The sequence below is a fragment of the Accipiter gentilis genome, chromosome 7 (assembly GCF_929443795.1).
Source record: "Accipiter gentilis chromosome 7, bAccGen1.1, whole genome shotgun sequence".
In the NCBI taxonomy this organism is placed as follows: domain Eukaryota; kingdom Metazoa; phylum Chordata; class Aves; order Accipitriformes; family Accipitridae; genus Astur; species Astur gentilis.
Genome location: NC_064886.1, coordinates 7,665,426 through 7,692,549, shown reverse-complemented (window position 1 = coordinate 7,692,549; position 27,124 = coordinate 7,665,426). Strand labels below are relative to the sequence as shown.

Below are 27,124 nucleotides of genomic sequence, written 5' to 3'. Positions count from 1 at the left end.
TTTCATCATCGCCATAATATGCTTTGTTCAGCTTTTACATGCAAGGCTAAGAGCTGAGATCAAGGTCTTGCTCATTCACCTTCTCCTCTGCTCCCCCAGTGCATCCCTCCTGTTCATTTCAGTAGGCACGGAAATCCTCTAATTGAGTGAGCATTTGTAGTTTGCTCTTCCCACACTGAGAATAGAGAAGACAAGGTTTTATTAGTTCCTGGTGTAAGTGCAGTAAGGGAATTGATTTGCAACTGGCCTTATAACCCTCTGAGAGAGGGAGGGAACACCTGTGTGCGAGTTGCCTCACAACCCTGTCATGTCGAAGTACAGCTTCGCTAGTTGGTCTGCGTAGCAGTAGCCGTGAAGACTCAGGAGCTTGGATGTGTGTTCTCAGGGATCCTTGGTATTTTGTCTGCTTGGGCACGCGTGCCTGGGCTGCTGCGTGTTTATTACTGGCACTCAGACTAGCTAGATGAAGCTACCCCCAGTAAATGCCTCGGGGGATATGCCCTTTAGTTTCTCATCCTAGCACGATAAGTAAAATTGCAATTGGAATACACAAGAGTGAGACTAAAGTTTGCCACTCTCCCTTCTAGGCTGGGAAGTTGTTAGGCTGTGAGTGCCCTGGAGACTTCCACTGTGTTACTGAGACTGATTCAGGGGTAAAGGCAGGGTCATTTTCAGTTTGTGACACTTGCTTCAGATCAGTGATTTCTGGAGGGTTGAGCCAAAGGAGAAATGTTGGAAGAAAAAAAAAAAAAAAAAAAAAAAAAGAAAAACAACCCAACGATCCTAATTGCTCCACCCAGTAAATGATGCTCAGGAGTGTTCTGTGAGATGCTGCTTTCAGACTATGACTGGTGAGCCTGTGGAGGATGGACATGTTGGCAAGACAGAGCTCAGCCCTTGCTTTCTGTCACTCCGCTGCAGTCTGGTTCAGTGGGTGTATTAACAAGCACAGTATTGACTGTTGAGGGTGGAGGGGTGGGCAAGGGGAGGTTGTTGTGAAGAATCTCTTTCCCTTCAACTTTTTTTATTTTAACCAGAAGGAAAGTGTTTGGGAATTAATCCTTCAGCAAAAATGGTCTAGCTGAATAGCTGTTTTGATTATCCAGTAAAGCAAAATGACATTTGAAGAAGATCAACAACAACATTAGTGGTTAATAATGCTGGGTCACACTTCAAAGTCCGTACTGAGTTTCTGACAGATTGAAAATGCCAAAGGTCATGTTTTCGTTGTTTCTTACATAATGAAAAGTACTGGGGGGAGAGGGAAAGAATTTTAATCCCACTGTTTCAGAGACTGTAAATTTCATCTTGCACAAGCAAGTCTCATGTCAGGCAGTTTTCCCAAACCAGAGTGCTGTGCCAACTCCTACAGCCAGGTCTCATAAAATAGACCTTTCAGCAGGCATGTTCAAAGCTGTCTGTCTCTTGGCAAAGTTTGGAGCCATGCTTCTGATCCAACAGCATCGTCTCTTCTCCGGCATACCTCGGGCTGGAAAACTTGGAGAGCAGGGAGATGCACAGAAGGGCAGAAATTGAGATGTACAAAAACAGGGTATTAAACTTCTTTTCTACTGCTACTGTGGTCATTTCAGCATCCCTGTGCACTAGCATTACTGATAGGCTTGAGTGACAGAGGGAGGTGTTCAGAGCTACAGAAGCTGGCAGTGAAACTGGTTTTCTCTGATATCAATCAGCCCAGGAAATGGCTGAGAGGTTTGTAATTGGTAGGCTTCTGAACCTGCTAAATTTGGTCACCTTTTTAGAAACTGCAAACCAGTATTTGTGGGTCCTGTAAAAATAGAATGGGAAAAATACCAGCTGGGCTGCAGATTGAAACCTTTGCCATCTAGATGGATTTCTTTTGGAGTCTCCTTACAGCTTCGTCACCTTCTCTCTATAGGAAAGCCCTGGAAAATGTAGGTGCTTCAGGTATTTCTGAACCTGGCCCTTGCTCAACTTGATTAAGCAACTAATTTGTAGAGTTGAACTCCCCTTGGTCAGAGCTCTGTGCTCTGAATTGCTTCCATTAGTAAACAGCTGCCAGCTTCTGGTTTGAACAGATGTGGTTTTGCCACTGAGGTGGGTTAGTTTCTCAGAGGGCTGAGAGACAAACTAGCAAAGGCTTCATAGAAGATGGCCAGTATTTGCAGTCTGGCCCAGAAATTGGGAAACAGTGACTGAAAATCGCAGAGCACGGGTGGGGTGTGCTGTCTTAATGAAAGATGGTTTAGTAAACAGGCAGCTGCATCTCCACTGCCAGCTCAAAAGATGTAGCAGCCAACACTGCTCTCCTGGCCGATCTCTTCCTTAAAAAGTTGTGCCCAAATACATACTGCTTACTAAACATTGCACTAGAAAGAAGGGAACTCTTACTGTGCCATCTCAAACCAAACTTTAAATTCTAGAGAGAACTTCTGAAATGAGTAGTCATGTTGGATAAGGTCTGGCTCTTGGAGTAAATGTTCTGAGGTTTAAACTAGCTAATACCGGAGACATGAAATTCGGGGTCATGTGAAAAAACAGTTTGTCCTACTTGTAGATAAGAGTCACATTTATCGGACTGCCTTAAGTCTGTAATCTTTGCTAAACAATGACTGACTTCCTTCAATGCCTTTTTTTTTTTTTTTTTTCTTCCCTCTGCCCTGCTTTTTCCTGTCAATGCTCTAAGGGTCAACAAGGGTTTGCAGCCAGTGACTGGGTTCAGCTGCCATTATGAAATGCAATGTCCTTTGGTGATGCGCAGCATTTTTTCTTTCTAGTATTTGGTTCCCCAAGCAACATGTTTCTTGTTCTTTCATGGAGCAAAAACTTGAGGGAGGGCTGTAAAGTGCAGCTAATTCCTGTCCCTTCCTTTAGAAAAGATACCTTTCAAAGGAGTGGCATGGTATCTGGCTGCATAACCTTTTGGCAGCTTAGGCTTTTCCATGCTTTAGTTAAGCAAATTATTTCAGATGAACAGACCTTCTAGATGCATGTTTTGTTTTGCACAGTAGTTAACGTTGGCTGCTATTCTGTGTTGGCATTTCAAAACAAAAGTGTGTGATATTTCCACGGAAGGGGAGGGGATGGAATACTACCTTAAGGTTGTTGGGGTTTTTTTTTTCCTCTTGATGTTATTTCTAAATATTCATATTGGTATTTAAAAGCTCTATTTCTTCTCTATGTAGTACTGCATATGTTTATGCTTTTATCAAGAGGAAAGGTAGAGCCCATTGAATTCACTGTGCAGAAGCTGTACTGGCTCCCTGCTATAACAGGGCAGGTATTTGCCTTTCTCATTTTGTGACCTATTCCCAGTCAAGAGTCAGACTAATCTCCATGTTACATTTGCAAGGACCATTTTCCTGTTTGCTTTTAAGAGTCCTGACTGGTGGCGCTTTCAGCCCTTCCTGTAAACCTCCACTAACAGCCTGGTAAAGTCCCTGTTCAGAAGTCACTTCTAGCAGCTTAAATTGTGTTGTTCTGAATTCATCCCACTGCACCTGCGTTCCCTCCTTCCCTGAGGGAGAGGGACTAAATAACTTAATTCCCTGCCCCCCCCCCCAAATAATTTGGGAAAGCTAAATTGTACACTGCTGTCCTCAGAAGCCGTGCAGATTGCTGTCCTTCCTTCCAGATCTCTCTCTCTGCTGTCAGTACCTCTCCGATGGCAAGGTGCCTGCTTATCCCACAGCATCCAAGTGGGCTTTCCCAAGGCAGTGTGTCTCTTTGGGGGGAGAAGAGGGAATGAAAATTAACCCTTTCCTCCCCAGCTGTTTATATAACCTTGAATTCCCAACCTAACTAAAACTAAAGTCCAGGTTTTGTTCTGCTTTCTATGACGGATTGTATAAATTAAAGCTGATGCAGTGGTTTGGAACTGTCTCTTAGTGAAAGTATGGAATTATTTCCATTGCTTTCTAATAAATAGTCAAAATGTCCCTTTATGATTGAAGGGCAATTCAAGGTTAAGTTGTTGCCTGCTGTCTGTACAATATATTAAATCTAGGCCTTCCTGCCTGATGGTCACAAATGAACATAGAGGCTGCAAAGCAAGCCTGTTGTTTTTTGCTCTGCTGCTCAGTTTCTGCTTCAGCTAAGCTTCAGGTCAAAATTCCTCTGTGAAAAAACCTGAGTAAATACTGGGCTTCTGAGGGAGGGGCATAGCTTTGCCAAGAAGGGAAATGGCACAGTTTTCCAAGATCTTAAGCACTCTTAAGACCCACTGAAATGCTAGTGCTAAGCATGTTTGTGGATTAACCTGAAGGTAGCAAGGATTTTTGTCCCTAAATTGCTCATGCTAAAACCACAGCTATGCAGCTGGATTGCAAGTCAGATATGTACAAATATGGGTAATAGTCTGTGATTTATATTCTTAGTCTGTATCTTCTCTCATCTTGTAGATCCACATGACAGTAACTTACCTGTCAGTATGCTGACAGTCTTTTCCATCTGTTGTCTTATTTTTTTACACAGGAAAGAAGAATGGAGATTTGGACAGGAATTTTGATACACTTGATTTGCCTAAGAGATCTGAAGCAGCAAAAGGTAATGCTAATGTTTGTGCTTTTGGAAATAACAGGTAGCCTGGGAGCTGGAGGCTCTTAAAGGCGCTTGAGTCGCGAGCATATCAGGCTGATCTCTTTCTTTTGTATTCAGTTAATTGAAATAATGGATGTGTCGGTGCTTGTTGTTATCTAGTATTCAATACTGGATATAACCAGCTTTTATATAAAGCTGCTGAATTGGTGGAATCTTGTAGAAGCCCATCTGATTTGGTGTTAGGCGATTGTAACTCCATAGAGGGGTGGGTGCATGCTCTCTTCCTTTACAACTCCATTTGCAAATCGTCTGCTCCAGATGTGAATGTAAGGAGTTATGAAATGCATTAGGTGAGTGTTCTTATCACTAACCTTTTCCCTTCCCTGGCATCTCTGTAGTTCTTCAGTGTTCCGATGCATTGGAGAGTGACGGCAGGGAATGAGTTCAGGTTTTTTGTCTTTACTGGTAGTCTTCTCCTGAATATGGGATTCCTCCCTGTCTGTAGCGAGTAGTACTTGTAGTTTTCCAAAATCGGGAGGTTCACAGAAAAATTCTTCTGCATTGTGCTTTTGTATTTCAGCTCTGGCAGAGGTGAAATCTTTCACAAACAATCTGCATTCTCTTCCTGCATGCGTGGTACTCCTTTTAATTGGAAATTAGCAGACGATTTGGAATCTCATCAGACTTCTTACCGCATTGGACGGTGTTCTGAGAGTTACGCAAGTTTTCACTTGAAGTGCGTGCAATGTCATTGCAAAGATTCAGCCATTGTCATGGCAACTGCTGCGGTGCCCCCCCCGTCAACCTAGCCTTGCAGGAAAAGGTCTCCCATAGCACCCTCACCTTAATGATCTGTGAATACCCAGAACTACCTGAGTATTCTTCAGAAGGAAAATCTTAAACTCTTCCTGCATCACTTGTACAGTTTCGAAGAGTGTGAAGAAACAGTGTGACTCAATGGAGGGATCCCTGGACTTGGGATACCTGAATTATGCTACTTGGGTGATCGTGATCAAATCAACTAATTTGTGCTTCAGTTTTCTTACTGTTAAATGGGGGCAGCAACAGAGGCCATATCTAGCATCCTTAGAGATGTACTGATAGTCAGTAATGGTATAACAATTACACATGTAAAGTGCTGCACTCTCTCTTAAATTCATGGGCAGTAAAGCTCGGATTGATGATATGCAAACTAATCCTAATATATAGATGGATTTAATCTATTTACAGACACCCTTTACAATAGGTACAGTTTCTAGGCTAATGTCTAAACACAAAATTTCATTTGGTGCATTATTGCACAAGATATTAATGCACCTCTTAGAAGGTGCAATGTCATCCTATTCAGAGAGCTGCAGGAAACTTTTCCTAACCAACCTTTACATTAATGCCGTCAGTTCAGGTTTAGGCGTTGATTACATTGCAGAGCATGCAGACGTCTTAAGGATGCAGAAAAAGAAAGGAACACAAAATATACTAAGGGCTTCAGCACTTTCGTTCCTTTCTGGATTGGAATGTAGGTGCCACTAAAGGGAAAGATGGAAATCGAGGATTTCTGCAAAGAAATGGATCTTGCATAACTTTCTTTAAAAATAAGTTAAAAATCTTTCATGTGGCTCCATTAATGGTAGAAGTGCTGTGGCATATCTGATGGGAGACATATCTGTCTCTCTGAGCCTACACAGCTCTTTGTTATATTCAATTGCTAGAAATCACACACTCTTGAAGAGGTTTTGTTTGATAATTTCGAGATTAGAATAGATTTTAGTCTGACTACATATCTCATGCTAGATTAGGTCAGGAGATTAATCCCACAGAATTTTGAAAGAAGCCCTTTGACATGGAAAAAGGCATGAGAAACTATTCACTTGTGCGCTAAGAGTAAAAAATAAATTCAGTGATGCGTTTTTTTTCACTTCTTTCCTAGTAGTTTCCTGCTAAGCATTTAGTTTACATGAGAGTTCCTGGATATTAAAGGTTCTAACAAGATTGCTAGGACTTTGAAATGTTTGGTAAGATAAGAAAAATAAAATTGTGGTTTTAAAGCCCTTAAAAGCTCTGGTCAGATCTATGCCATAGAGTATAATTGGTTCTGATGAGATCAGCTCTCAGCTGAAGCAGAACCTCGTTACTAAGATTGAAAAATCATGCAAGTTTTAATGATCAAAAGCACTCAGTTTGAGTGACACAATGAAGTGCTATTTCAAAAATCAACAATTATAGATTAATCTCTTTCATGTATTATTAAAGCCATATTAAAGTGAGTTTTCAGCTGGAATCTTTGTGGGCAAATGAAACTGCAGTAATAAGATTTGTTCGTGCAATGCAGCAAACGAATATTGCAGTAGTTAACAAATACTGGGATGCAGTGTTGTTAAGTTTCCTGTAATCTTCTAGGCAACATCCATGGTGCTTACCTGGTGGATCTAAAGATGAGGTTTCAAGAACCTGACATCACAGTTGCCCTATAAAATATTCTTAGGCATGATCACTGAGCTTAATTGATGGCATGCTTATGGTCGCTTGAAAAACTGCAAACTAGAAGCAGTGAACTAGTTCAAACCTATTTTCTATCATCTCTGGAAACTTCGCTTGGTCTCCAAATAACTTTAATTGCAGGAATCTGCCTATCCTGTAGCTGAACATCATAAAACCAGAACCTTCTGTAGTTTCTAGTTGGGGGGAGGGTGTGGGTTAGTGTCTGTGTGGGAAGCAGAGGTTTTGTCAGTCTTCTTCAGGATTGCTTAGGAACAGATTCATATTCTCAACAGTCCAAAGGGTCTTGTGAGTTATTACCTAGTTTAAATGGGGGGGGGGTGGGGGTGGTGATTCTGGAATTTGTGTGTTCTGAAGAGGAATGGATGAATGAAGGCGATTCTTTTTTTCAAAGTGATGAACTAAAGTCTCCTTTTCTTCTGATTGCTCTTGGTTTTTTAATGGAAATCAGATTTTGCTGCAGCACAACATTTGAGCAACCCCGAAACCATTTCTAAGCCTTTAATAATTCTATGTGCTAGGCATTCTGGAAGGGGAAAGCTTCCAGTTCAGGGTTGTTATCTGTGGTAAACTGGATAATGTCAGATGGGAGAACTTGCAGTGCTTTCAGAAGCTGTCTCATCTGATATTAAAAAATAAATGTATGTGCTCTGGCAGTGTCCAGCGTACTGCTGTCCTCATGAGGAAAGATTGTGGAAGAGAAGCTTCTTGTTTCCTTTTTGTTGAAAGGAGCATATTTTTTTTTCTGACAGTCAAAGAGGGAGAGAGAAGATACATTTTGGGGGGAAGTAATAAGAGCTTGTATAGAGCTATATAAGAGGACAGCACTGAAAAGAAATTATGAATGCTGTCCTCAGGACCTTGCTAAATTTAGTACTTTCAAAAATTGCTGCTTCGGGGGTGGGGGGCTAGGGGTAAGTCTTGCTGAAATCCCTTCCCCAATATAAAGTAGGTCACTGGTAGTGGTGTTGGCTGTCTCCTCTGCAGCATGTTCTTTTCTGCACTACCACAGTGTAAATGCTGATTTCTCCTGTGTACACGTTAAATACATAGCATAGTACAATTCCTTTGCTTTGTTCACAGAGTCCTTATTTCTGAGCAGGAATAGTGACAGGAGGCTCATGCATTGGGGGGAAGATAGGATTAATCATATCTGTGCAGTGGAAAGTAGTGTCTCAGATGGCAGACCGTGCAATAAGGTTTTCTGAAAAGAATTAGCATTGATATGTGTCAGCCCTCTGAAGATGTTATAAAAGTTGTAACATTTAATCCTCCTGATGTGAAGGTGTTGGATTGTCCACCTCTGTTCGTCAGTGCTGGAACATGGGAGGGGAAAGTCCAGAAGAGCAAAACAGCTTTTTATATAGAATCAGCGGGTCATCCCTAATTAAATCCAGACCTCTGTGCTATTTGGTTTAAGCAAATCTTGTGGCTTCTTGTTGATGCACACTTATATCTAATGGCATAAAAGTAGGTGCTCTAAGGTGCTTTGGGTGTTGAAGTTCAGCTATGATTTCAGTTTATCTCATTAGGGAGTTGAAAGTCTTCAGCCGCAATACGTGCAGGTGCATTTCAGCCTGGTGGATGAGCTAACTCATTCTCTCCCTTAAATCAGTTATTAAAGTGGTTATTAATTTATCTTTTCCACTTTGATTATTTAAGCTTACTTCCATTTTAATGGGAACATAAGTTCAGGAGAGAATTGAGCAGAAATACTGAACTAGTGCTAAAGCTGCTTGTAGTTGAACGTGTCTTTTGTTGCAGCAGGGACCTCACAGACAAGCTGAATTTATTTGAAAGCTCAGCTTTGTGTGTACACTTAGCCTGGTCAGCAGCCTATGTAGGTAGGGAATGAGATTTGGGGTGAACTTGTCAGCAGGTGAATTTCTTCTTTCTCCATTATTTGAAATCCCCAGTTGCTTTCCATGTAGCCTGATGATGATGATAGATTTTTCTGTTCCAGAAGGTGAGTGTTTAAATTCACTTATAAATCTTTTTGTTACTGCTTCAGGAAATTAGACTTCCTGGCACTGTCAGGGTAATGACTTTAACTTAGTAGATTACAAAAATGCTGGCAATTTGTCTTCAGCTAAAGGCAACATGTAGTGGGGGGAGAGAGAAACTTCACTGAAGCCTTACTTTGACTTTAGGTTTGTAATTAAGATTAGCTGCTGTTCTCATTTCACTGCTGGTTTAATTTGCTTTCTTTAAATCTTTACAAGTTGACTCAGGCACTCACCTGCCCTTTCCAACTCCCTTCAATCATTAATTTTGATTGTTGTATTGTGAATAAGTGAGTAGAACTGATTGATCAATGGAATCATCCACACCCCTCCTGTGCCTGCTAGTGGATATTGAGGGACTGGGAAGATCTCCTCTGTGAGAGCAAGTAACGTGTTCTTGTATTAATGTCTTTTAAGTATTTCATGCATGTTGTTCAGAATTCTATCAGAATTATGAAGTATCTCTTATTTCTGTTGCTTTACTAAGCAGAGTGTTCATTTTGGTCCCGTGTGTTTTTCATAATTTACAAAGCAGTGAAAGATATTTCATCTTTCTTCCAATGCTTTGACTCAGAGAAAATTTATTGCCTTGAATAGGAAAATTCCCATATGGAGCCTGCCCTTGCCAAACTTTCTCCAGCCTGGTACCTGCAAATTCTCATTCTTCTTCCAGCATCTGCAAGGAATTCAGAGCAGCACCTGTGGATTTTTCCTTTCTAGCACACACATTCTTTCCATAGCTGACTGCTAATTGTTCTGGAATACTCTGCTTTTATTGTCATAATCTTCTGCAGTTCTTATGTTGAGCCACTTTTTTGTTTAAAGCAGAGTTGATATATGCCAGTGGGTTGCTTCCTGGCCTGCTGAGCTGTGCTCTACAGGTGGAAACTCTTTTATTTGCGATCTTTATGGACCTGTTAAATTTGATTATGTAGAATATGAATTGTAAGTTTAGGGCTAAACTGCAGGGTTTGAAAAATCATACAGGGAGATGCAGCTGGAATGTGAATTGGAGGTCCAGGAGTACTGTTATGTCTTTTGTCTTGTTTCTGCCCTAACAAACCTTCCAATGAAGAGAATGAGTCTGAAATAGCTTCTTGTTGTTCTTAGCATGACAACTCAAGCAATTTGAATACCAAGTGAATTATAGAACAGTGATTATTTTCATTACAAGTAGACTGGCCTAAGCCTGTAAGAGTTGTAGCTGATATTGACACACTGTGACACCTTCTGTGTTTTAATGATGTGTGCATTTCTTGCATGAGTAGGATATGGAGAGGGTTTAATGGTTACTCAGCATGGATTTTAAATGGAGTGCAAAATTCTGTCACCAATAGTTAACTTGAATGAAACTTCCTTAAAACAGAAAATCTTTCCCGTATGAGTGGTGTTCTTTTTAACAGAGGTTTGTTTGTTTGGGTTTGGTTTTTTTTTTTTTACAGTTTACAGACAACACAAGTTCTCTGTACACTCCAGATGAGGTGAGCAGTGATGGGTGGTGGTGACTTATCTGCAGAGAAGGTGTTTTTCTTTGACTTCTGTCTCAGTCCAAGTCCCAGTACCTACTCCAGAGTACCTAAAAGGAAACTTGCTGTAGGATTGTACCTGATTAGAAATGTTTTGCAGTTCTTGCTTGAGAAGTTTCATGCAGGCCAACAAGGCAGGAAAAGGAACGAGTAGAAGGGTCTGCCTTGCTTTTCAGGGACAGCCAACTTTGAATACTGTTGAATAAACACTGCTACACTGCTTCATTGTCATTATGTTCCCTGTCACTAGCTATTCTCAGTTCTTGCTGCCTGTTGCCAGGATCAGTCGTTCTTTATGGTAGATTTGTGTCATACCCATGGAGAACTGCTGGACTTCTTTGCTAAAGCAGTCCAAATAGTTAGTGATTCACAGTCTTGTCTTGTGATAAGCTCACCTTGCTGCACAGATGTTGCATAAAATAAATCATTAACACAATTCTTAAGGGTTGTTCCTTCCTTGTTGCTTTTGTGCAGGTAGTAAGCCTTGAACAGCTTGGCCTTTGAAGGATGTTGTCCATGAAACGACCTCTGTTTCCTTCTACATAACTCAGTGGCATAAGGTTTAAAAAAGCCAAAACAAACCCTGCCTGTTTTTAAGGGGTATTGAACTAGCTGAGCAGTTAAAGCAGCAGATTTTCCCCAGATAGCGTGTTTTACCTACAGGTACTCCTGGCAAGAGATTGTCATGCAATGCGTTAAACAGCAGCAACTAGACAAAGTCTTTTGGGCTTTTATCTTGGTGCATGCTGGTGGAACAGGACTTTGGCAAACATGTGAAGGGCACAGTTACGCTTTTGTATTGCATTATATTGCTAGAATTTGGATTTAATAAAACAAAGTCCTCTGTTGTGTAGGAGTCAGCAAACCTTTGTAGGGGGAGGTAATTTACGTCACTGAACATCACCGAGTGTCCAAGTTTCTCTAATGGTCTGCTTATATTACTATTCATTTGTAGGCCAGATATGGTTTTCTTCAAGTGCTATACCCTTTTAGCGCTCTCTTAACATACAGGTGACTTAAGTGATGGTTGTAGTTGAGTAGTTACCTAGGTATGGCATTGTTGGTCAACCACTAGATATATTTGTTACCCACCAACGTATGCATGCATTTTCTTGAGGTGGAAGACATGTGTCTGTCTTGGCTGTAGTTTTACTGTCATCGTTCGTGGGTGTGGTCACTTGCATTCATGTAGACATTTAATATTGTATATTCATTGTAGTTATTTTTGCAGGATTATTCAAGTATCAGTAAGGACTTGCCGTTCAACCTTGCGTTTCTCAAGTGTGTATGACCTTTCCAAATTCTGCCGCTAATTCTTTTCCCTTGTTAATACACTTCTATCCTTCAACATTCTTACTTTGGAGACTGTGAGGAAACAAATATTTTTCTGGGAGAAATACTAATGATATGACTGAAACCCTATACAGCAACTGTGTACAGTAGTGCTGCTGAGACCCTCACAGCTCTGCTGTGTGGGGTTTAGTTATTCCACCAAATCATGTGAGAGGAATTTGAGACCATTACTGGACCAGCTCTTACTCCGGTGTCATCTGTCTGCTCAGGAATGTGAAGAATAGTTTTGGCTTTGCATTCTGGTAATTGCTACCATGTTTGTCAAATCGTTGCGCTCTCACTTCTGAGAATGCCTCAACATTGCAGCTCTGAGCTGTGCTTTCCAGTCCCTTGCTATGTCCATAGGGACATCCAGGCAGAAATTTCATTTACAGATGAGACAGGCTAGATTCCTGGTAGAGGTGAAATGGCATCTGTGGAACAGAAGAGCTCTTGCAGCTGTAGTAGGGGGAAACAGAATGTTTGTGTGACTAGACTATCCTATAAATTGCCCAGTTAAGAGAGATTTACTTCTGTGTCAGGAATATTTGAGTTACGAACTTGAAGAGTTCTGCTACATGGAGGATATGTAACCAATGTAAACTGGAGAATAAATTTTAACTGTGATAGTTAAATGCCACTAACACCTCCCCACCCCCAGTATGGACACTTCATAGTGTGAATGTCTTTTTCAGTTTTAGGTTGTGTAGCTTTGAAGTTTAAGCTGAGGGAGCAGTGGGAAACAACTGCTGGGAAGGGGACGTAGGAGGAGCAATTGTAGTGATACGAGAATTTCATTCAGCTCTATTTATACTGAGTTGAGACTATGAAGCTCTTCATGAAATCGTAAGATGGTTACTCTTCTCCATCAGTTCTTGGCTCTGCTACAATTTGATTGCCTGTAGAGCTCTTCTTTTTCCCTTTGTCTTTTATCTCTGTCTTAACAGCTAGAGGTCACATGCAAGATGAGTTAGGAAGGCAGCTTGCTTTCTGAATTGTTTCAAACTCTTCCATCTGAATGAGAAGAAGCAGACTTACCTCTAAGGTACTCTGGTTATCCTGGAAATAGTGAATGAACATTCACAACTATTCCTCCTTTTTATCCTTCTCTTGCATTCTTGTATGTTCAGTCTTCCTCAGTGCATGGAGGAGAAAAGCTCACAGTTGGAGACAAGATTCTCCCTCTCCAGCTTTAGGTCCTTTCACTTGTGGCTCTAACGGGACTATAAAATAACTCCGGTAGTCAGCTTCCAGCTCCTTCTTGCCTGAGGCTGACACCCAAGAATATAGATCTATTCTAATAACTAGCAGTATCTTCAAAAGACAAGAATCCCAGGTGGTAAATTCCCTTTCCAACTTGATGTGAATTTGTGGCCAAGTTATAAATGCATAGAAAATGAGACTTATGCATGTGGTTAAAACATCTTAAACTAGAACAGCCTATATATACTTGCATAATAAAGTAGCCTATGAAAAACTAAACAGCAGGAACTCCACTCGAGCATGTGGTAATTACAGCAGCTACTGAGGAGATGGAGTGATCTGGAGCTTCAGCAAAAGACAGAGCTGGAAGTAAGAAAGTCTCATTTTCACATTCCAGCATTGCTACCGACTTGCTGAGCGGCCTTAGGCAACTTAAGTGCATTCAGATGCCGGGGCTATAGTGAACTTGTTCATGAAGTGTCTGCTACTTCCACTGCTTTCACTAGAAAAATTACTGGTTTTTTTCGCTGCTGCTGTGATAACCAGTGCACATGGAGTGTACATGATACGTTTGCGAAAACAGTGAAATTCTGCCGAAGTATTGTGTATCTCAACTGTTGCTAGCACCACAGTGATAGAAAAATTAAATAAAAACACACTTTGTGTTAAAGGTGGATGATAGTTGCTTGCCCCAGTGGGATATTGTGTGAATGGACTGAGGAGTTCATGTTGCAGAGAATGTTTTGAAAATATGTAATACCATGAATTACTTTGTATTCTTGCTATGCATATTACACTTGCTGTGTATTTTTATGGAGAAGTTCAGCTGTATTATTTATGATGCTCTGTATAGATAGGTATATACAAAAACCAATACATAACTCGAGACCTTGGCAAGTTTTACAGCCCAGCTACGTTTACTTTAGTTATAGCAATGTGTGCTCTCTGGCAATGCAGGACCTTAACCCTTTAACCACTGATGGAATTTTCATGTCCTTTATACTTGGCTAGCATATCTCATGATAAAATAGTTAATGTTGGAAAGTGATAGTTGTCAGTCATATTTTTTTCTTTTCACAGACTTCCCTGTGCTGTTTGCCCCACTTAAGAATGGTTAATACTCTTCTTTCCCCAGCCTTCAGTTTGTGTGTATGTTTTTGCATGTCTCATTTAGCATTTCTATTCTACAAGCAATTCTAATTGTTATTTTAAAATAGAGTGCCTGTTATTACGGAGCATAGCTCATTATACAGATGCTGCTCAAGGACTGTTTGGAAAATGATAATGTGCCAAGAAAGTCTGCCAGGAATAAAGCAGGAGTTGGTAGGGAGGTGCTTATCCCACATAACTAACTGCTTCAGTCTAAGGACTTGGTCACTGCAATGAAAAACTCACTCCATCCATCCATCCATCCAATCACTGTTGCATTATGTCACATTTCTGCTGTGCCACTTACTCAGTTTCAGTTAAGAAACAACAATGAAAGTTCAGAGACTTTTCCCCGCCTTTTAGCATAAGCATAAAAAATGAAATGATACTTTGAAGAAGTGTGTGAATCAGAAAGTTGTCCCGATTGCCTAGCCAGTATTACCATGAAGCGCAAGGAAGAGGAACTTAGCTTCTGTCGGAATTTAGAGATGAAATTTCATGTCAAAATCAATTACAAAAACCTAGTTGCACAGAGTTACGGTTGTCTCTAGTGTCCATCAAAAGTACCGCAGCAAAGTTCTGCTGACAAAGCTACTTGACAAGTTAAGAGAACAGCAGAAAGTTTCAGAACAGCTGAGGCAGAAAAATGGTGTAATGTTGATTTAAATCCCTTGCCAGATTTCCAGAAATAGTGTGTGCATAAGTAAAGGAAGCAGTTATTGCTCCAGGTGAGTGTTATGAAGGCTGTGCCTTTAGGAGTAATAGGAGTGTGGATAGCTTTCTCAGAGGCCTACGTGACTCAGATGCTTTCGAAACTCAATGGTAGACAGACATCTCTCGAATCTAACTTAAAGCATCTGTCTGGAATACTCTGGCTGTCCCATCTGCTATTCTTTTGCCCACAAAAATGCAGGCTAGTGCCCTATAATTAAGAATTGGAACAGATTCCTCGGAGAGGTTTTGAAGGGTTCTCTATCATTGAAGGGTTTCAAGACCTGATTGGACAAAGGCATAAATAACTTGGTCTATATTCAGCATTGAGCCTGCTTTGAGCAGGAAGCTGGCACAGGTGACCTCCCACGCTCTCTTTCAACATAGTTGTTCTGTGTGACTCTTGTTAACTGATTACAAAGTCAGCCAATAAAAGTCTGTCTGAAAAAAACCAGCACATTTTTTTTAGAGACAAGGTTTTTCCAAAACAACTTAATCCATGACAGCTAGCTAGGTGACTTCGGTGGGAAGAAGACTTAGAGAGCCCATTTGCCCATGGAACCTGGGAAAGGAACATATATGCAAAATATATCTTAATTGGTGGATCTCAGGTTGATTGATATTATTGTCTTTATTATTACTATTATTCCCCCAAGGTATGGCTTTTTTAAAAGACAAATATACTTTTCCTTCTGATACATACTTTCTCTAGTGCCAGCACAGTAAACCATGGAGTCCTCAGAACACTACGTTCATCAGTCTTCGAGGGTCGTCTTATAAATGCTAACGACGGGGGAGAGACAAAGGAATAAAAATGAAATAGTTGTGTGATTCTGAACTAATTGCAAATCAAGGTACTAGAGATCAGGCAAGGAGGCCTTCCTTATAATGCAGCTAAGACAGGGGAGCTACGCGCAGTAAGGTGTCTAGCATTTTTTCCACTTCGCTTGAACAGTATTTATTATAGTTAATGGAGAGCTTTAATCATGGAGTTAATCTGAAAATTAAAATAAACTGGAATGTCAAATAACCTGTGCATTCTAAATTGCAGAAGCCACTGATGCTCATTAGTCAGACTAAAGCTGCAGTTGTGTTTTGCAGAAAGGCAAATAAAGAGAATCAAAAAATTAATTCTGTTTTCTCAGCATTAATTTCTAGTGCATTTACCTACACAGCTGCTGCAGTCCTATTATCTGACTCATTACTTTGTAAACCACTTTGAGATATCTTGAATGTGAAAGCTGCCATATAAAGCCATATTTATTTCTATAACCCTGAGCGCTCTGCACAGGCTTAAAAGCTCCCCCCTTCTCCAACGTGACAGGGGAATGATATGACTTAATGTGCCATATACCTCTCTAACTGTGGATTGAAGAAAAATGACCTTGAACTGAGAGGCAGGCATTTTACATTGTAAAGCAGACACTTAAATTTACCTGTCAGCTGGAGGGAGGCGGGGAATCTTACCTCTGAGTAGTTTAGAAGGCAATGTCAATCCAACTGTTCATTGCTCTGAAACCACCGAGAGCTTGATTGCTGACCCAGGCATTTTCAGATGTGATCAGTGTGAATGTTGATCAGTATGTGGTAGAAGGGAGAGCAATTTTATTTTGGCCTCTCAGACCATTAGTTTCAGCTCTGAATTTTCTCTGTCTTGGTCAAAAGGAAAACTGGAAGTCTGTAATAGCATGAAACGTTATTTGTCTGTTTAGGAATAGACCATGATTCAGGCTTATCTGGAAGGAGGATATGGGAAGAACAATCCTTCCACCTCATGTCCAGTTCAGTCATGTTTTGCACACCTTGCAGTCTCCTTACTTTACTGAATATATTGTTGCTTTTATAGGAGACGCTTAGAGCAACTTCGTATTCTCTTTTGCCAGTAGCCTCAGTAAAGTGTAAGTACCTGACACACTGTGCCACTCTACTGGAACAGGCCAAGTCTGGATAGGCAAGGCAAAAATAGTGTGGGAGGGGAAAAGGGGACACGGACCACTGAAGTGGGTTGTGCAGTTACATAGCATTTCAGTGGCAGAGCTGGGAATGGAGATGAGGTTTCCTCATTCCTAAAGCAGTATCTTTCTTGCTGGCTTGTGCGAACAAGTCGGGTAGCAAGCCCATGCCATTTGGAAACATCAGTTCTTCTTGTCCCTCTCATACAAAGCCAGGAAGAATATTTAATCTAATGAGTTTTGTTTTGAGACTTCTAAAATTGCAACCAGCAAATCTGTAATCATGATTGAGCATATAATTGCATCTTGTCCTGCTGAGAGCTTAAAAATGATGAGCAAGAAAAGCATCTCCAAAGACTCATTCAGAATGTGAGGGGACAAGAATAAGACCTAGAGAAAGGATCTGCCTTAACTGGAATGTCCCCAATGACCTTTAAACACTTAGGAAATTGGAAGTGTGCATTCCTTGCAAACGCAGGATTTCCACTCCCCTTTTGGGGAAACTTTGTGCATTGAGTCATAAAATGTGCCAGTCATCACTGCAGAGCACAAAAGGCAACTTGCAGATGTGAGAGATGAGAAATGTCAAGGGTGACTGAGGTGTTAGTTGTATTGCAGCGTGTTTGGGATTTCTCAAGGAATGAGAAAATGCGGGTGTTAGGAGCATGAGACCTAATCCCATTTATTCAATTGCAGGAGCACTGCTTCCAGGAGAGTACTTACCTTCAGGTTAGTGCTAGTGTCTAAAACTTACGATTTGGTAAAGGCATGCATGATTTAGTTTTGAGCGGTTCTGCAAGGTTTTGCTTAATAGTTAAATCCTAACAAGCCGGTCCTTTCCAAGTCCTACATACCTGCTTGCTGAAAGCAATGTTGAGATTAAACCCATTGAAATTAAACTGTATTGGCAGTTTTCTGCATGGCTTGATCCCAGCTTCCCTGAAACACTTAAAATTTGGTGCCAGTTCTCTCACTGCAGTCTGGAGGCCTATTTCTAGATCCAGCTACAGACTCAGGTGGCCCATGAGAAGCCGTCAGGGCATTCATAACACTGCCTTGCATATGTGAATGATTAGAAATGGGTATATAGGTTGTAACATGATGAAAATTCCGATACTCTTGAGGAGGTATCTCACCTTATTTACACTTACACTGACCTTTTCAGAGTTTTCTATAGGCATGAACAACCTCCACAGTAAATGTCAGCTTCTGATTAGAATCTTTTACACGGTTAGTTTTAAGCTCAATTTTTAATTGCATAATATTACCATAAGAAAGCTGCATTGAAATTGAAAACTGTCCTAAACAAAGTGGCTATTGGGTTAGGAATCTTTTCACTATTTTAATGGCGATGAAGTGGTTTCAAAGAAGCTGTCAGAGTTGCTTTGAGGTAGTGTCTGCTGTGGCTTTGTTGTAAAATTTCTTATATGACTTTCTGCTGGTTTGTGAATGTGGGCCATTCCTCTAGGATGGTAAAGATGGGGCCAGGCTGCAGCTGGATGCTGTGTAATGTTCCCCTGCTACCTCTTGAAAAATGTCTCTGTGCTTCCTCTATTCATTTCAACTAAGTATCTCATTCAATGCTACACGCTGGGGCCCCAATCTTTTTCTCTTTTTTCTTTTTCTTTACTTGCATATAGATTTACTTGTGGTTGTAAAATCTGCGTGTGTTTGGCCAGCTAAGGCTTCAGAGAGCTACTTCTCTCCAGGTCGTGTTGTCTTACCTCACATTTTGGTCCAAATTTAAGTTGTATGGAAAGATTCATGTTTCCAGGAAACCTATAATTCTATGGGTAAAGCTGGTTTTGTGTCAGTTCTGCCTGTGATTATCAGATATACAGTCAGTGTATCAAACAGCAGAGTTGTTTACATTTAATAGAAACTTTCCTGTTTTTCTGAAAAGCTGCAGAGAATGTTTGGCAGAAAGGAGGAGAGTACCCCTTTGCTCCACACCTTCAATGCGGTAAGTCCCAGTGCATTCCAATTCAAATGAAGGAGGAGCAGCAGCATCTTCTCTTGCCTCTCACTATCTGTAGTCCCTGCCTGGATACAGTGCTTTCAGGATGGGTGGAAAAATCTCTCTTCTTGAAGGCATTAAGGTTTCTAGCTTATGCTGAAATCCATGAGAATTAAGTACCCAAATACTGTACCTTGAAAACCTGGGCTGCAAAGTCCATTTTTTGTTAGAGAAGTTGAAGAAAACCTTCTATTCATGCTGCTTCTGCTCTGGCCTGACATTTATTTGACATTGAAAACATCAAATTCTTTTTTTGGATGCTTGGGAGATACTTGAATTGCCTGACAGCAGCATAGTGACTGTAATTGAGACAGATTAGAGGCACTGGGCTGCCTTTGGGTGCGTGTGGCAGCTTTCGGGAAATGGAGAGAGGAATTGAAACATACTTTTGACTTTGGAAGCTGTAGCAGGAATTAATTAGCAATTTCAGGACACAAACAGGATTGGAGGAAGTGTTTGGGTTGGCGTATAATAAATTATTTAATAACATGAGGGATCCTTGCCGTATGGCACTTGCTTATAAAGGCAAGATTGCAGGACTCTGCTTGTAATGAACCAAACAGGCTTCTGTTATCAGTTCTGGTAATTGGGAATCACTGACCTTTCATTTCTCTGTGCTGAGACTGGACCCGCTAGCTTCTTCTCAGCTTGGATTCTGATAACCTTTCCCCAAAAAAGGTTAGTTGTTTATATCCAAATATTTTTCCTACTGGGAAGTGTTTTGAAGTGTTTGATGTTTCCATGAGGATAGATCTACTGGAGAATAGACAGATCTATTCTTCGTTCTTGTTCAAGGAATTTAAGCTGTGGAGTTCTGCTACCTTTCACTGCCTTAAGCAGACGGGCTTCTAACAAGCAACTGAATTGATACAAATAACCAAATACCTGTGTAATAGCTTATGACCATTTATGAGACTTTACATAAAAATTGTGATGAGAAGTGGGAAGTAAAAGTAGACTTGGTGAAGCACGAGTAACCCAGAAAGAAGCTTTCAAATTGGCTTCCAAGTGTAGTTTAGTGTGTGTGAGCTCTGAAAAAAATCTGGGTTTTTCTTGAAGTTGTTTTTCCCTTGGCACTGAAGATAAGTCAGATGGGCTCCGAAGGGGAGAACCTGACAGGTGCCAGCCCGAGTGGAAATACTGCCTGTCGATCCTTGTCTGTCGCAGCTCTAAGCAGCACCCATTGCTGATACATCCAAACGCTTGTCAGGAGCATGCAGGTTTTCAGACCAGAGCAGAAAGTCCCTCAGCAGCAGGACAATGTTTTGAAACGCAGTCAGTGGAAACCCCCATAGTCCCATACCTGACAAAGCAATCCTGTTTCTGTAAACTCCCAAGTGACAGAGAATTTGGTTTTGCCTTGCTGAGTAAGAATCAGTGCCAGCACCCCAGTGCGTAAAGGCAGAGAATGGATGATCCCAGAAGGTGCTGTGGGTCCCCTCGCACCCCAACTCACCACAGACTTGGTGGAGAGAAACAGCATCCATGGAGGTCTGGAGGAGTGTGGCTGCTGCAACCAGGCAAAGCAGTGGCCACTTGCAAGCACCCACAAGCCAGGCTGCAGGAACCGCTGGCTGCTGCCCTTTCTCAGCTGCTAGCTCTGCAGTACCACCTCACGGGTGGGTAAGTGCAGAGCTCTCCAGTCTGGCAGCTGGTTCCCACCTGATGCTGGATCTTACAGCTTTGCACTGTATAGCACTGGCGCCTCTCTTCCACTCCACAGCCCCTTATGAGCTTTGATTTACTGGCCTACTATGTCTGATGTAAGTCATATAGCAGGGGAGGGCACTTGGTGGGACCATACCCAGCCTCATGATCCAGTGCATTTCATACAGTCTCTCTTGGAGACGGGAAAGAAGATACTTAAGAGGTCTGCAGAGGTAAGAAAGTTTTCTGTGCTTTTTCCACCTTTCTTGCATAACTCAGTACTTAATGTCTATGGGTGTGTGGATATTTCAACTAAATACGTATTGCCGTGTAGGTGTTTTTATTTCGCCATGCAGCTGCCTTCTGCAGAGTTTCTTCCCCTTTTCTGTGCTTCCCTACTTGCTGGGGTTTTAAGACAGTAAGTTTATAAAGCTGTTCAACATTTAAACAGTTCTGAATAATGTCAGAATCTTTTTAATAAAATAAATTTACTTAAGCAGCATCTGGAGCCAAGGACTTAATGCAAGATTCCTTTTGTAATAAGTTTCTCTCTGCAGACAGGTTTCTGCTACTGAGGTGGGAAGAAGCTAAAAGCTCGTTAGCTTCCTGGAGTCAAAGCAGCTGATTGGCATCTGGAGCTGCAAAGCTGAGTTTTACAGGGGCGTGAGGCCAAAAAAGGGCAATTTGGAACACATGATCCTTAGTTAAACACACACAAAAGACAAAAGGAAAGAAAATGGCAGGTCTATGCAGCCACAAATCGAAGGAAGGAGTCCCTTAACAGTGCTGTTGATTTTCAGTGATGACTCTAGTTCTAAGACATTTGTGTGTTATGAGGCTCTTGGACTTATTGGTAAGATACTAACAGCAACACATTGTCTTTTATTACTGGACATAGCTGTGGTGAGATTTTTTGGTTTTTTGTTGTTTGGGTTTTTTTCATGGGCTTTCCTTCAGGGAATCACTCAGTATCTCTCTTTGTCTTTAATAAACACATTTTATGCAGTAAGCTCAAACCTTCTGACCGTTGGACTGGATAATTAGTCATCTGCACTAGTAAAGGCAGTGAAAAGAGTCTGTCTCGGACCTCAGGTCTGTTCAGCTGCATCACATGGCAGCTATGATCAGAAAAGCAGTAGCATGCTTTACTGAGCTGTATGTGGGTTTTGTAAGGAAAATGTTTTTGCTTGGGGTTTTTTTTTCAGTTTAAGGAAAAGTCCTGAAAACACACATGTTCTGGCATGTATACATGAATGTATAGTTGTAAAAATGCATTTCCTCAAGTTCCCCATCCTCATTAGCTTTTCCAGCCATTTCTCTATTTCTTTTGTTCCTTTGGGAAAGCTTAGCTAAATGGAAAAGGCTTGCAGTATGCTCTAAAAAGCAGTGAATTCAAGCCCTACAACGGCAGAGAGTAAGCAAGTTCCAGCCTAGAGATTCCTCCATTTAAAAGCTTTCCCCATTAAGAAGAGAGACCATTTTTCACACCTGCTTGTACCAAATGAGGCTTTCTGTAGCATCACCTCGTTACTGCATCTTTCCAGAGTCGCAAACAGGGAACAATCTTTGGCTGTGCTACGGGTTTGGATTATTGTGGCATCCTCACATGTTCTTGGCTTATGCTTGCTGCTATGAGGACAGTAAGTTGACACGTCCCTGAGCTTCCGTATTTTCTGCTGGTGTAACTGGCCCAAACGCTGGAAGGCAGACAAGCTAGATGGGCTGGACAGTGTTCTTATTTCTGGCGTGGATTGTGCAGTCCTTGCAATTGCTATCTGTGGCTGAAAAGGAGGCGTGACAACATAGAGCTGTTTGGTGCCACACACAAGGAGACACCCCTCAGGGCATGTGAGTGGTCACCAAGCGCTACCATCTGGGTCCTCTCAGAGAGGAGAAAGAAAACAAGTCGGTCATGTAATTCTGGACCCTTGCAAAGACAGGAACAGACATGTCAAAAGCACCCATGGTCAATAGTAGCAGCAGTAGCACTGAGATCTAAAAGAATAAGCGTGGACATTTGACTTTGTCCGCTGTTGTTCTAATATTCCTGTTATGTAGCAGACAGCATCTGAAAATTCAGGTTTTCCTTCCCAGGGAAGCATAACATGATCGATTACACGCTTGGTATTGATCTTGTACGCATGGGCCAAATAGCTGTCTGTTTAAGAAGTCCCCGGTGCAATGCGCATCATCGCTGTACCCTGTGTCCTTTTGGTATCAGCTGTTAGAGGCATGTGTCCAACCTGAAAGCTTCAGGAAAAAGCTTCCCTGGAGGCAGCTGGCAAGATTGCCCCCATCTAGGAGCATTTGCATTGCTGTTCTCCTGGCCTATTGATCCACTCTCGGTGAGATCACCAGCCTGATAAGCCTAATCTGTTCTTTGTCTTAAAATGCTGTGTAGTGGTTGAGACGAGAGTAAGGCACAAACCATAAGACTACCTCAGAGGCAGAACTTCTCCAGGCAAGAGAGTGTTCACCCCTAGCTTAGAGTCTCAGGTGTGCCTGAGCTACCAGGAGTACGGTACACTTGCACGCTAGCAATGTCATGCTGCGAAACCCTGCAGAGCTGGCAGACCTTTGGTGCCAATTAGTTTCCTATTCACTTGTGTATGTGAGCCAGGATTTTGAACCAAGTCCCATTTTGAGATTCTGCAGTGGTGAGGCAGAGCCTGGAGTGCATTCTGGGAGCTTGCTGACACCATGGTAAGCTGGTTATGGGGAAAGGGGAGTCTATGCTTCCAAACAGATCATGTTTGATAGGTAGCTCACAAAGCAGAGACTCCAGTGTGTGTTCTGTGAGTGAGAGAGGGAGCGAATGTTATTTCACATTTGATTTTTAGCTACAAATTGTGTTTCAAAAGAGGCTTGCTTTTGGAATCATATGATTGTCCTGTTCCCTTTAAAAGAAAATGCATTCAGTGATCACTGTGAAGTAAATAAAAATAACTTTGGATCAGAGAAACTGGCGAGAGAGCAAGTGTTAACATTTAATATACTGTACTTAAAAGTCTGCAAGGTCAGATGCAAGTCTTCTGGGACTGGGGTAGAGGAAACTATTTACCATCCATTTTAATCATTTAGCCAAAGGGCTTTAATGTTAATTTTGGGACTAAAGCATTTTTGCTTGTATCGATGGTGTTTCTCAAAAACAAACAAAAAAACACTGCCAGAGGTGACCTTCAAATGCCTAAATGTGCTGGAGTTCACCCACATGCCTCCTCTCCCTTTCGGTGGAGACCCTAAGCATCTCTCCCTTCTCTGCATCAGCCTGGCTGCCAGGTATTTCCTGCCCTTCATTAACAGGCCTACCGGGACAGCGCATTCCCCTTTTGAACTAGTAGCTTGGGTAGTGCTCTAGTTATCTGCAGCAACTTTCAGATCCTTATTAAGTATTAGTCCTCCAGAGCCTTCGCTACTGATTAGTGAACAGAGGAGAGAATGTTGTTAACGGAACATCTCCAGTTGCCAAGAGACTTAGCTGCATGTGCTTGAAAAAAGCCTTTGTTACTGGGCAGCGTGTCAAACGCTGTTGGGAGAAATGCTGCTTACAGGTCCTTTGGAGAAGGAAAACTGTATTAGCTTTAAAATGTCTGCTCACAGAAAACAGAAGTGCTGGAACTCACGCAAGGTCAAAATGGGTTGTGTTTAATTGAGCCATCTCTTTGTTGAATTGCGTATTTGGATATGAAGTGGAATATAACCAACCTCTTACAAAGCACTCTCTGTAAAAGAAGTCACTTTGACAGCTTGTGGAGCTTGGGAAATGTAAAGAATAATCGAAATAGCAAAAGACAGTTTGCTTTCCCAGGCATCCTTATTTCTCCTGCACTGCCTTGCCCTCCCATTTCCTTCCCTTGCTGCCTTTCTGTCTTCCCTGCAGTCAGCCTAGCTCCTTGTGTTGTTTTTTTGCATACCTCCACTCTTGGTAGTGCTGGTAACATTCCTGTTCACATCCTTTGGGGTGGGGGGGTTGCTCGCTTCCCTTTTTAACTAGCGTGCCATTGCTTTTTTCATTGTGGGAGTATGTGGTAAGCTGGGAAGAGTTTACGTAATTTTAGAACTTGTGTGTGACTTAGTAGATTAGTTGGAAAGGTCACACACTGTGGTGTTCATTTTCTAAATAGAAAAACTCCTCTTAAACATTCCCTCAAGCCTGATTTGAGTCTCATGTGTCCTGTATTATTCTGGTTATTCTTTTCAATACTATTCAAAGGCTGTTCTGTCTGCCTTCAGAGCTGCTTGCTGCTCAGTGGTAGATGCTGCATTCATGATTGAATCTCTGCAGTAAAGTGTAATACCTGTCCTGACTTGTACTGTACCTTGAAGTGAAAGCTATAGGGACTATTCACAACTTTCCACCTATTACTACTTCTTCATTTGTTGCAGAAGTTTGCTATTCCTGGGCTGTATGACACTCGGTATTCTACATGTATCTGCATCGAGCTGCATTCTCCGTTGATTATGCCAAGCATTTGGCTCTGTTGGAGCTGGCTGCATTTTCGCTACCGTTAAGCCTTTCAGTTAGAAGAATCTTGCAAGTTTATGTTGGCAGTCAAGCTGCTTTGTGCACTGGGTGCTGAAGCACAGCATACACATGTAATGGAACTGATGGGTCGGTTTTTTTAAGGATCTGATTACTGTTTTTATAAAAGTAACCAGCTGCCTCCCCCCAGCCTTCTGTGGGGTTTTTCATGTAGTCTACTACAAAAACATACTGCGGGGTGGGGCATTCCTGAGATGGGAGGGTTGAACTGCTTGACTGATTTGTTGCTTACATGTTCTGAAAACATTTCTGTAGCAAATAATTCTGAACTCTGGTTTACAACTGTTTAACTTGCAAACAATGAACTACACAGGCTGTAATGAAGTTACTTACTAGCCTGTTGTTGGCAGAGGGCAGGAGTCCAAGATCTGTGGAGCTTTTCTTTCTTGCAGAATCAAATTCTTCATTTCTTTTACTGACAGGATTCTTTACTTTTTTTCTTATTTCTTTTTTTTCTCTCTCTTTTTTTCTTTTGGCTCATAGCTTCCTAGTTGCTTAGGGAGCTGCCTTCTTATTCTACAAAGTCTGTTACTACATGACCTTGCAGAGAATTTGCAGTTTGGGCACCTCTCACTCCATCTGCCGGTAGCTGTCACATCTTGCGCTTGGAATTGGCCAGCACAACCGATGTGGCTCAGGGCGAGCAGACCAGCCCTTGAACTTCCATTCCTGGTCAGCACACCCTCGGTGTGGTCCTGGAGTGCATCTCTTGGTTTAGTGTCATCCTAAAAGGAATCCGGGTGGTGCTGCGACTTCTCTGTGTTGGGAAGCAAAGCGCAGTAAGTGGGAAATTTGCTTCAAAAGTTGTCCGACCAAAACACTAATGTAAACGTGCCTATGGACACTACAAGAATGAGTAGCTAGCAGAGTTCATTTTAGTGATCTTTTTTTTCTTTCCTAGGGCTAGGGTTTTTTCATTTTTGTCCTACAGTGTTGCCAGTGTCCTTCCAGCTTTGTATGAAATTTGCCTCTCTTTAAACAGCAACCCAGCGTTTTTGTATGGGTAGAAAATGAAGCAGCACACTTCCGCTACAGCAGTAGAACTCTCATCTGACCAGTATCCACATGTGTATAATTTCCCATGCCTGTAGGGGCAGAATACATCCTAAATGGGATGGGTGGCGAAGGGGAATAGATTTGGCAACCTTGCTCCAAAGAGAGTTGTCTGAATTTGGGATTAAGCTGGTGTATCAGAGATAGGCACCTGGTTCAGTATTTTATGTTATTGCCAGAATGTTGCTAAGTACAGGTACAGGATCAGCTTTGCCAAGATGAAAGCAAGTAGGTTTGTGGAAGAGATAATCCAGGAACTGCTCCATCGTTCTCAGCACAGAGACTGAGGGTTGTGAATGGATTGAGATGGCTAATCAGCCCCAGTTAATTCCTCAGGTGTTTTCCGATGAGGATTGAAATTGCTGTCTATGCTGTCACTGTTCTGTGGGCAAATAAAGGATAATCCACTTGGCACCTCCTGGTAGCGTGAACTTCACACAGGACTAATCCATTTGCCAATTTTGAGCAACTCTGCTGCAAAGCAGCTCATCTTCCTTTTTTTTCAGAAAGATGAGACTACAGCATGTTGGTAAAGATGAGTCTAATGTGGAAGATCTTCCATTGTATACACATTCGTGCCATTAGCTGGGGGGGAATGCTTAGATGCTGTAAAATATCTGACACTCACAATGACATCAGCGTCTGAGGCATTTTCTGTTTCTCTAAAAGGCGAAAGCTAATATAGTGAAGTTGTTTACTTTTGCTTTCTGCAAAGAAAAAAAGCAATAAATGACTTATCCCCATGCTTTTCCAGGAGGAAACAGTGTAGATTGCAACTCAGCACAAATCTGTAGCTGATGGAAAAATCCCATTTATTCCAGGAGAAATTATCTTTTTAAGGGCAGTGCTGAATCTGGACTATAATTAAAACAGCTTTTTAAAGAAAAAAACAGTGGATGTTTTTCTCATTTGATGTATTACCTATCACTAATGATCCTCTTTTCTCATTTCCATTTAAAAAATGGATATAA

General features: G+C 41.6%; 1 protein-coding gene across 12 annotated transcripts in view; it reads left to right on the top strand.

Annotated features, from left to right (window-relative positions):
* The window catches only part of ARVCF (ARVCF delta catenin family member), a 297,786-nt gene that overhangs the window by 250,203 nt on the left and 20,459 nt on the right, over nucleotides 1-27,124 (top strand). For all 12 annotated transcript variants that reach the window (XM_049806997.1, XM_049807006.1, XM_049806998.1 and 9 more), the window contains one exon: nucleotides 4,456-4,527. In XM_049806997.1, coding sequence (XP_049662954.1) covers nucleotides 4,456-4,527 — 72 coding nt within the window. The remainder of the gene's footprint in view (nucleotides 1-4,455; nucleotides 4,528-27,124) is intronic.